Genomic DNA, 11752 nt, shown 5'->3' on the forward strand with positions numbered 1-11752 from the left:
AAAAACACCAGGTGGGAAAAAAAATGCACATCCCTTCTATGAAATGACTCTTTATTAAATTTGCTCCAAAATGAACTGTGAAAAAAATGTTACATGATAAAAAAAACTTATCTATTATTGCTTCAGGAAAGGAAAAACGTTTCTCCTAAAAACCCCAAATAAGAAGCGGTTTCTACTTCAATAATCACAAGCTTTACAAATTACAACACATCAAAAACTAACACTACAAAAAACCATGTAGAATCCAATAACCACCACAAATTGAGGTCCTAGAGCAGTGTTTCTCAACTCCAGTCCTCAAGACCCCATAACAGGTCATGTTTTCAAGATTTCCTTAGTATTGCACAGATGATAATTTCATCACCTGCTCAAGCATTAATTCCATCGCCTATGCAATACTAAGGAAATCCTGAAAACATGACCTGTTGTGGGGTCTTGATGACTGGAGTTGAGAAACACTGTCCAAGAGCCTTGTCCAAGAGTCAAATGAGGCAATGAGTAGGGCTTCAAAGGTCTCAAGTTCTGGCTATAGGTGTCAGTTTAACATCTCAAGAAACTTTAGTAATATTGGTCCTAACAATGAGTGTCATATTTCAGATCTCCAAAAAACATAAAACATGTAGGGACTGCGGCGACCCAACAATATCCAACCAGCATGCCCTCCAACCCACTACTAATACATAAGGAATAATACAATTAGCAGCAAGTGATGGGTGAAGGTCGGTCACAGCTTTATTAAACTATTTTAATTCGGCCATTAGAAAGGCACTTCAATTTAATTAAACCACGCTCGCCACGCAATGCCCTGTTACATATTCACAGGCAAGTCAGCCGACGAGCCGTACCTATGTATCCTTTCTTTCTTTACCGCTGTGACTTGAATTCTAGAAAATAAACAAAATTCAACATGAACAGAAAACCATTAAACAGGGTGGGAGGGAGGTACAAGCACCTCCTGGACCCAAACAGAGGAGGAGAGGAAGATGTAGTGCCAATTTATATTCCCCAGGAAGGGGCTGTAGTATTATTTACCCCCCTTTCATTGGCTCTACAGTTTAAACACTGCCCACCAATAGCTAACCTTATGGAAGTGAGGAGAGGCACCCTCCTTAAACAGTACAGTGCCTACCAATCAAGGAACTACCTCAAATTAAAGTCCAAAAGCCCCATTTCACTGTTCATTCAATTTTTGACAATGAATTTTGAACAAAATGCTACGACTGCGTTTTGTGGTGGTTCTTATGATTTTACATGTTTCTTGTAGTTCAGACATGCTGAACCAAACCAATACATATATACAGTATCAACATGTAATAAGTGATAGTAATAATATATATGTTCACACAATGGAATGGCAGACCATTCTGATAAGTACAATAATACCAACAGAGAAGAAACCGAATACAGGTCAAGAGGAGTCAAAAAAGATTTGCGTTGGTTCCGCACACTTTTTGTAGTTTTAGAAACCCATGGAGAACTGAAAGTTGACACTTTATGGTGGGACCAATATATGACTGGAGTTTCTGGAGATGTTCCATCTATAGATATCAGTCTTTGAGTTCTATTTGCCACCGGTAGCCAATTGTATTTAACTTCTGGTTTTACTTTGACAAAAGCGATGAGCAGAGCTTCCAAAAGTCTCAAACAGTCTCAAGCAAGTTTCTTCAGATATTGCTTCTATAGATATCACTCTACGTCGAGCCCTTTTTTTAAGTTCTACTCATCACCTTTGGTCAGTTGTCTTATTTTTTTTTTGCTTTTTGGTTTAAGTTTTTTAGAAAAGCGATAAGTAGAATTTCAAATAGTCTCAAGCAAGACTGATCTCTATCTTAGGAACATCTCAAGAAACATCAAATTGGTCCCACCAATAAGTGTCAAATTTCAGATCACCATAGGTTTCTAATGCGACAAGAAACCTGAAACCTAAAAACCGACAGAGAAGAAACCGAATATAGGTCAAGAGGAGTCAGAAAAAAAAAAAAATAAAGCAATTGGATTGAGAATAAAACGGCAATAAACCAGAGAGGCATATACAACAAAATGTCATGCAGAGTGTTACACCAAGATATAGGCTAATAATGGAAAGTTAGCAGTAAAGGCAAATATATGTGTCCAAATGGACAAGCCTTGCTAGAGAATAGGGTCAGTAGCAAAACTACACAAGGTGTATCAAGAGTAAATAGCCCAGAGTCATTAAGTTAAGGACATGTACCATTGGTGTTAAAAAAATAAAAAAATTAAAAAAAGTGCAAAGTGCTGAAGGCATGTAGAGAAGTGAATCACAGGAGAAAGTATATGCCAAAAATGGAGGAGATTGACTGAAAGATATCATGCAAGTATTATGGTAGGAGCATGTCGCATGTCATTTAGTACTGCACACGTAAGCAAAATCAATAACCCGTAGTATAAGGTGTAGGTAGGAGCATGGTTACCTTTGAAAGACGAGGTCCGAAAAGTGTGTCAGGGTACATGCCACATCTAGACAGCTCACCATCAGGTAATCATGCTCCTACAACTACACCTGATACTATACTTGAGACTATTTGAAATTCTACTTATTGTTTTTGTAAAAAACTTGAACCAAAAAAGCAAAAAAGAAAAAGACAGAAGTCCAAAGGCGATGAGCAGAACTTTAAAAAGGGCTCGACGTAGAATATCTATAGCAGCAATATCTGAAGAAACTTGCTTGAGACTGCTTGAGTTCTATTTGTCACCTGTAGCCAATTGCATTTAACTTCTTGTTTTACTTTTTTGACAAAAGCGATGAGCAGAGCTTTCAAACGTCTCAAAGACTGATAACTATAGATGGAACATCTCCAGAAACTCCAGTCATATATTCTTCCCACCATAAAGTGTTAACTTTCAGTTCTCCATGGGTTTCTTAAACTACAAAAAGTGAGTGGAAGCAAGGAACCACCACAAATCAAAGTCCTAGAGATCTGCTCAAAATTCATTGTCAAAAATTGTTCACGAGAGGCAAAATATTGCACAGTCCAAAAAGTCTCAAGGAAGACTATCTATTTGAGGAACATCTAAAGAAACGTTAGTGAGTACGTGACTGTTCGGACTCATTCTGACATCTACCTCTACGTTCCTCACAAACAATAAACAGGGGATGTTTATTCTTGAGATCGGATTATTTTCTCTGAAAATACCAGCGAGTTATCTGCCAGATTGAGGAAAAAAAAGGATAGAAATTCTTTCTTTATTTTTATTTGCTTTCAGTAAAATCTAGTAGAAACCTGCTGTATCCAGTGACTCTTGTCTGATTTCTGCAGGAACTGCTGATCACAGGTCTGCCTTGTGGATATTAGATACAGTAAATATGTTTCATCAATGCCATAAATCAAAGTACGGGAAGTCGTGGAAAGTTTATCTCCCAGATATTGGATCTACTTGTGACTATTAAAACAAGCCCACTTTTTTCTGTTTTTCCACCTTTTTATTTTTTAGAAATACCATATATTAACGAAGTTCATATAAATATATTCACTAAATATATTCACTATTCATTTGAAACAGAGCAAATACTCATCATATGTATTTGTATATTCTATATCCTGACTGCCGCATTCACTCACATTCACCACCCTTGCATAAACTCTTTACACTCCATCCATATCGGCTCCTCTGTCCTCCCATCTCCTATGTATAGCACTCATGCTCTGTTCACATTGCTTAACAGCACAGATCCATTCAGTCCCACCATCCAACACAAGAGACGCTCTCACAAATCACTTAACCATCTGCTCACTCTTTCTATCCTCCTCCTAGTTGCTGGAGACATCTCTCCCAACCCCGGACCCCCATGTTATAGCCAGTCAATCCTCCCAACTGCTACACTCAGAAACCCCTCTAACCTTATAATATTCCATGCATGCCTTCTGTATCCTTCAATTGTGCCCTTTGGAATTCTCGCTCTGTATGTAATAAACTCTCCTTCATTCATGACTTCTTCCTTTCTAACTGTCTTAATCTCCTGGCCCTTACTGAAACCTGGATCCAGCAGTCAGACACCACCGCTGCTGCTTCTCTTTCATATGGTGGACTACACTTTTCTCATACCCCAAGATCAGACAACAGAGCAGGTGGAGGCATTGGTCTGCTCCTTTCACCCAAATGTAACTTTTAAATTATCCCCCAAGTACCCTCACTTGTATTCCCTTCCTTTGAGGTCCATGCTGTCAGACTCTACGTCCCCTTCTCTATGCGAGTGGCGGTGGTGTATCAGCCTCCCGGCCCCTCTCATCAGTTCCTGGATCACTTTGCCACCTGGCTTCCACACTTTCTCTCCTGTGACACCCCCTCCCTTATCATGGGTGATTTCAACATCCCCATTGCTTCTCCCCTCTCCCCATCTGCTTCTCACCTTTTATCTCTAACCTCCTCTTGCGGCCTCTCGCAGCATACTAACTCTCCAACACATGAAGATGGAAACTCCCTTGACTTGGTCTTCTCCCGGCTTTGCTCAGTGGATGATTTCACAAACTCTCCTCTCCCGCTCTCTGACCACAACCTTCTTTCATTCTCTATCGAGAACTGCCATCCCGCTCAGGTCACCTCAACTTTCCACACTTATAGAAACATACAGGCCATTAACACCCAGAAACTTATGAAGAACTTGCAGTCCTCATTGGCCCCAATCTCCTCCATCTCATGTCCTGATTCTGCTCTGAAGCATTACAATGAAACCCTGCAAAGTGCCCTGGATGAAACTGCACCTCCTATATATAGAACAGCTCGGCACAGACGGCGACAACCGTGGCACACACTGCAAACACGTTTCCTGCAGCGGTGCTCCAGGTGCGCCGAACGTCTGTGGAGAAAATCCAATCTACCCGAAGATTTCATCCATTATAAGTTCATGCTAAAGACATACAATTCTGCCCTTCACCTCTCCAAACAAACCTATTTCAACACCCTCATCACCTCACTGTCAAATAACCCTAAACATCTCTTTGACACTTTCCAGTCCCTACTCAACCCAAGAGTGCAGGCCCCAACCACAGATCTCCGCGCTGACGATCTGGCCAATTACTTCAAAGAAAAAATTGACCACGTTCGACAGGAAATTATCTGCCAATCTCTTCATACTATGCACTGTCCTCCCTCCCCCACTGCATCTAGTTCACTCTCTGACTTTGAACCAGTTACAGAAGAAGAAGTAATCAGGCTCCTTGCATCTTCTCGCCCGACCACTTGCACCAGTGACCCCATTCCGTCACATGTCCTCAAGTCCCTTTCCCCGGCTGTCACCTCTCACCTAACAAAGACTTTCAACCTTTCTCTCACTTCCGGTATTTTTCCCTCCTCATTTAAGCATGCCATCATGCATCCATTACTTAAAAAACCATTCCTCGACCAAAACTGTGCCGCTAGCTATAGACCTGTCTCTAATCTTCCCTTCATCTCTATACTCCTCGAACGCCTGGTCCACTCCCGTCTTACCCGCTATCTCTCAGATAACTCTCTTCTCGACCCTCTTCAATCTGGCTTCCGCTCTTTACACTCTACTGAAACTGCTCTCACTAAAGTCTCTAATGACCTACTAACAGCTAAATCCAATGGTCATTACTCCATGCTAATTCTCTTTGATCTCTCCGCAGCATTCAACACTGTGGATCATCAGCTCCTCCTCACTATGCTCCGCTCCATCGGTCTCAAGGACACCGTTCTCTCCTGGTTCTCCTCCTATCTCTCTGACCGATCCTTCACTGTATGTTTTGCTGGTTCCTCCTCCTCTCACCTTCCCCTTACTGTTGGGGTTCCTCAAGGATCAGTCCTAGGCCCCCTCCTCTTCTCTTTGTATACTGCCCCTATTGGACAAACAATCAGTAGATTTGGTTTCCAGTACCATCTCTATGCTGACGACACCCAATTATACACCTCTTCTCCTGTTATCACGCCGACCTTTTTAGAAAACACCAGTGATTGTATTTCCGCTGTCTCTCTAACATCATGTCCTCCCTCTATCTGAAACTGAACCTGTCAAAAACTGAACTCCTCGTGTTTTCTCCCTCTACTAACCTACCTTTGCCTGACATTGCCATCTCCGTGTGCGGTTCCACCATTACTCCAAAGCAACATGCCCGCTGCCTTGGGGTCATCCTTGATTCCGAGCTTTCATTCAACCCCCCCCCCCCCACATCCGATCACTGGCTCGCTCTTCTTATCTGCACCTCAAAAACATTTCTAGAATTCGCCCTTTTCTTACTTTTGACTCTGCAAAAACTCTTACTGTTTCAATTATTAATTCTCGTCTGGACTACTGTAACGCTCTACTAATCGGCCTCCCTCTTGCCAAACTCTCCCTGCTCCAATCTGTGCTGAATGCTGCAGCCAGGATCATATTCCTCACCAACCGTTACACCAATGCCTCTACCTTGTGCCAGTCATTACACTGGCTACCATCCTCTCCAGAATCCAGTACAAAACTACTATCCTCATCCACAAAGCACTCCATGGCTCAGCGCCACCCTACATCTCCTCTCTGGTCTCAGTCTACCACCCTACCCGTGCCGTCCGCTCCGCTAATTACCTCAGGTTAGCATCCTCAATAATCAGAACCTCCCACTCCCGTCTCCAAGACTTTACACGTGCTGCGCCGATTCTTTGGAATGTACTACCTAGGTTAATACGATTAATCCCCAATCCTCACAGTTTTAAGCGTGCCCTAAAAACTCATTTGTTCAGATTGGCCTACCGCCTCAACACATTAACCTAATGATCCCTGTGTGACCTATCATTAAAAAAAAGCAAACAAAAAAAACAAAACAAACATAATCAGGTTCCTCGTATCATATTCTCATACACTTTATGCAGTTAATAGCCCTCTGTGTCTGTACTGTTACATACTTAGGCAGTTAACTGGTTCAGCTTTACATGAACACCCGAGCCTTACACTATGGCTGGTCCGAATAACTAAAGCAATTGTTACCATCCACCTCTCGTGTCTCCCCTTTTCCTCATAGTTTGTAAGCTTGCGAGCAGGGCCCTCACTCCTCTTGGTATCTATTTTGAACTGTGATTTCTGTTATGCTGTAATGTCTATTGTCTGTAGAAATCCCCTCTATAATTTGTAAAGCTCTGCGGAATATGTTGGCGCTATATAAATAAAATTATTATTAATTATTATTAGTTCTACCTCCAAGGTCTTTCCAGAAATCACAGCGAGTTAATGATGATGGGGCAGGGACGACAGGGCTTGATAACTAATAAAGGAATACACCTTTGTGTTTCGGTTCTGTGATGGACACAAATGCAAACTGATAGATGGGCCCCATATTTATGACAATTGGTTCTGTTGGTTATTTTAGAAGGAAAAAGAGTTGCATTTTGAAATGAAAGCAAAAGCTGCATATAAAAGGTGGAGGGATGTAACTTGGTTCTTTTTGCTTTCATTTTTTAGAAAGAATGACGGCTACCCCATCGGAGCGCTGTACGCCTCTGTTAATCCAGAGTATTTCAGTGCTTCAGAAAGTGAGTACATGGCTAGGAATTTTTTTTTACTTTTGAGAGACTGTGTAGATATCATAAATTGAAATTTTCAGTTGTTTGAGTATTCATAATGGTTCAAGAATGTTCCCTGGGCTAAAAGCAGCCATACACATTCAACTAAAGTAATTGCCAAGTTCGGCAGATGTTTCATTTTTGGCACCTCTATTGGAGAATAAGGTACAGAAAGGATTGGACATGTTAATTTTAAGCATGGCTCATCCTTTGTCGTCAAGGAATATAAGCTATACCATAGACAATGGCTTACTTCACACTTAAGACATGTATGCTCAGCAAAAATAAGATCAGAAAGGAAAGTTGTTGTCAAATACACTTTTGGTCAACAGCTATTGAATGTGTATTGCCATGAAGACTTCTTCATTAACCTGAAGTATCATAACCACACAGCATCAAAGATGATAGTGAATTCCTTTTATTTAGAAGATCTAACAATCTTCAAGTTTCAGTACAGTGAAGGATGGACAATGGACCAAGTCTTAATGGAGGTTTTTGGGACTTGGTGGTCAGGGCTTCAAGTAAGCCTTTATGGAAATCAGGTGGAATAATACAACAATTAAAGCAATATTTTGATGGTTGACCATGTACATAGTAAGGCTATCTAGAAGCTTGATGAGCAAGATCTTTACACTTTTGGGCACCCAGTAGACCAGGTCTGTAGGGAAAACCAAGGTCCTCACTAGAGTCTTCATGAAGGCCAAGCTGTCATCACACTCATACTATTGTCACTGCAAAATTATGTGGACCTCAAAGCAATTTTAATATTTCTATATTACAGTGTACATTCCCGATGAGTGGGAGTTTCCAAGAGAGAAAATTACCATCATTAAAGAGCTTGGCCAAGGCTCATTTGGTATGGTGTATGAAGGAGAGGCCAGAAATATTGCAAAGGAAGAAACTGTGACCAGAGTGGCATTGAAGACCGTCAATGAGTTGGCCACCATGAGAGAGAGGATTGATTTCTTGAATGAGGCATCTGTTATGAAAGCATTCATCTGTCATCATGTGGTAAGTGATGCTCTGTAGCAGGGCATTCATAATACGATTGTGTCTGGTTCTCGCATTTGATTTTTCCAAAAATTTAACACAAGGTCTGTCTTCTATTCGGTTTTTAAAGACCTGTTACAAGCCTTTAAATGTATTTTCTATAAACATGTTCTAATTGGCAGGTTCGTCTACTAGGGGTTGTGTCACAAGGACAACCAGCATTGGTTATTATGGAGCTCATGACCAGAGGAGATCTAAAAAGTTATCTACGTTCTCTTAGAGCAGATGATGAGGTACGGATGCCTCTCACTTCTCTCTTGCCCCCCTTTTACCTTTCTTGCCCCCTGTTGCTGCCCCTGCTTTCCTCTGTTAAGCCCCGCTTGCCTCTCTCGAAAATAATCCCAGTATTTTTCTGCCTTACAGAATAATGTTAACGCCACTCCTCCATCATTAAAGGAAATGATTCAGATGGCAGGTGAAATTGCTGATGGTATGGCTTATTTGAATGCCAAAAAATTTGTACATCGAGATTTGGCAGCCCGTAACTGCATGGTTTCGGAGGACCTTACTGTAAAAATTGGAGGTATGTTATTGATTTTACAAAAAAAGCCCAAAGGAAAGTTACACTTTTTGGACTCATTATACTCGTACTACTGTGCTAATGGTCATTCAAAACTGATAAAGGGGGAATCATTACCAATGGAAAGAGATATATGTAGATATACAGTAGATGTAGAGCTTAAAGAATGGGCCAAAAAAAAAGGAATAGACTGGGACAACCAATATGGTTGAAAGCTTTGTTACCATGGACCATTTGCTCTGTATTGGACTTTCTGGAATAAGTTCTCACCAGCCTATAACATGGATGTTTGGACCAAACAGAGCTGGGTCTTCTTTATCAAGAGGACCATATCCAATCGTTGACTGTTTTAGCACAATGCTTTTTGTGGATCCTAGCCGTTATATGGATAGTTCTGTGTGCACTCAGTCTTTATAGTCGTCAGGTCCTAAACCCCTCAGTTGGTCATTTGCCCACTATCGATTAGCAGTAACTATACATTTGTCTTTGGTAGACATAATATTTCTCTTTCAATCCAGATTTTGGCATGACCCGAGATATTTATGAAACTGACTACTATCGAAAAGGCGGAAAGTCCCTTCTTCCTGTCCGATGGATGTCACCAGAATCTCTTAAAGATGGAATCTTTACCCCGTACTCAGACGTCTGGTATGTCCCCTTTGGCTTATGAGTTGTCTCACTAAAAAAACTGTCCATATTTTAAAATAATTCTTTGTATTTTTTATTGTATTTCACATGGAATATATCAAATATATAATTTTTCGAGAAAATAAAGTATTAAAAATGCTGAAAACTATATTTCATGATCAATAATGGTTGAATTTATTAGCCCAAGCTGCTGAATATTGGGTTCTAAGCTCATTCTGAGAAGAGGTACACCACTTTGATCTTTTTTTTTTTTTTCTACAGGTCTTTTGGGGTGGTCCTTTGGGAAATCGCCACCCTAGCAGAGCAGCCATACCAAGGCATGGCCAATGAGCAGGTCCTTCACTATGTCATGGACAACGGAATCTTGGAGAAACCTGAGAATTGTCCTGATCGACTGTAAGTGTTCTTGGGATCTTCCCTGTGCAAAGGAAGACTCTACTTGGTCGAGTCCAAAGAAAAACAGAAGACCAGCGCTCCATCCGGGTGTATTGTTCCAAAGTGCAAACTTTATTGAGCCATGTAGCAGCAACGTTTCGACCCAGAGGTCTTTATCATGCTTGATAAAGACCTCTGGGTCGAAACGTTGCTGCTACATGGCTCAATAAAGTTTGCACTTTGGAACAATACACCCGGATGGAGCGCTGGTCTTCTGTTTTTCTTTGGACTATGTGGACAATCCAGGAAGGTTCCCTGGATGTGGACCTGGCGCCCCAATAAGTGAGTGCTGTCAGTCTTCTTTTTCCTTGTTCTACTTGGTCAAGTGTCCTGTTCCTAATTTTTAAAAAATTAACATAGACCTTTAAAGCCAACTATTCTTTTTCTGTGGACAATTTATATGTCTTGTTTAATATTTGCTTTCTTTCCAGGCATGACTTGATGCGTTGGTGCTGGCAAAAAAATCCAAAAAATCGTCCATCGTTCATTCAGATTTTGGAGAGTATTAAAGACGAGTTACAGCCCAGTTTCCAGCAGCTCTCCTTTTTTTACAACACCCACCACAAACGTAAGGAATCCAATGAAGTGTCCGACCTTGAGCAAGAGCAGACACAGAAAACCCTTTTAGAAAACACTCCACCATCAGCCTCCTCATTCTCCAACTTTGCTTCTTTGTACAAAGTTGAGAAGGACCATGCATTAAGTGCCATAAACGCCAAAAAAAGTCCTAGTGCCAAAAAGAACATTTATCACATGAATGGGAATGCAAAGCACTGAAAGTCTCAAAGTTTTGAGGGTCATTACAAAATTCCCATGTGAGACTCTACCGGAGTACTGAAAAAAAAATGCCTGGACTGATGTGCAATTATCTCGACAGTCTTCTAACTGTCAACAATGTAGTCAAGAGATGGAATTTGATTACTCAAATTACATCCATTTTTAATCATGGGAAGAGTCCTCTTCTGATTCTGAAGGTCGAGCAGAGTCTTTACCCGGTGTTTGTACAGCCAATTCCACTGTTATAGACTTATTGGTGTGATCTCGTGGACTTTGGTTGGGCAGAAGATGCTTTTTATGTAAAATAGACCTTGAAAAATGTTATTGTAAAGTTCTAGATGATAAAGGATCGACGTTTTGTCCACCTGGTCCCGAATCTGGTCTGATCTCTCCTCCCCACCACATCTCAGTGTTTTCTAGTTGCATCTCAGGGATGTCCCACATTTTATTTATGCCCTATTTTTGTATTACACAGTTTAAGATTTTTGTGTGATGATTGATTATGCAGTCACTTTAGCGCATGGTTTTTACAAATTTGTTTAGAAAGGATGTCAAAGACTAAGGTGATGGCCACCTTCTTGAAATGGCACTTTAGGCAGCTTGATGTCCTAACAAGTATTTGTTGGATGATTTTACAGAAATGTTATTTTAAGTGCTGAAAATGTAAAGATTTGTTAACCTAAGGGTTTTTCTGATATCCTAATAAGCATCTAGTCTGAAGTCAAATTTATCCCAAATTTGAGGCACACCAAGAGCTTTTGGCTTCACAGTATGAGGATGCCTGGTGTTCTTGAGGCTTTCTACACACAGGTC

The 11752-nt window shown here is 40.9% G+C and overlaps 1 protein-coding gene across 1 annotated transcript in view; it reads left to right on the top strand.

The window, feature by feature from the left end:
- INSRR (insulin receptor related receptor) overlaps positions 1 to 11308 on the top strand; it is a 47175-nt gene extending 35867 nt beyond the window's left edge. Inside the window, exons 16-22 of the mRNA XM_069728228.1 lie at positions 7409 to 7479; positions 8291 to 8520; positions 8682 to 8792; positions 8923 to 9082; positions 9598 to 9727; positions 9989 to 10123; positions 10594 to 11308. Of these exons, the coding sequence (XP_069584329.1) occupies positions 7409 to 7479; positions 8291 to 8520; positions 8682 to 8792; positions 8923 to 9082; positions 9598 to 9727; positions 9989 to 10123; positions 10594 to 10939 (1183 nt within the window). The 3' untranslated portion in view covers positions 10940 to 11308. The remainder of the gene's footprint in view (positions 1 to 7408; positions 7480 to 8290; positions 8521 to 8681; positions 8793 to 8922; positions 9083 to 9597; positions 9728 to 9988; positions 10124 to 10593) is intronic.
- The last annotated feature ends 444 nt before the right edge of the window (positions 11309 to 11752 follow it).

Source organism: Ranitomeya imitator, chromosome 1, assembly GCF_032444005.1.
Source record: "Ranitomeya imitator isolate aRanImi1 chromosome 1, aRanImi1.pri, whole genome shotgun sequence".
NCBI lineage: Eukaryota > Metazoa > Chordata > Amphibia > Anura > Dendrobatidae > Ranitomeya > Ranitomeya imitator.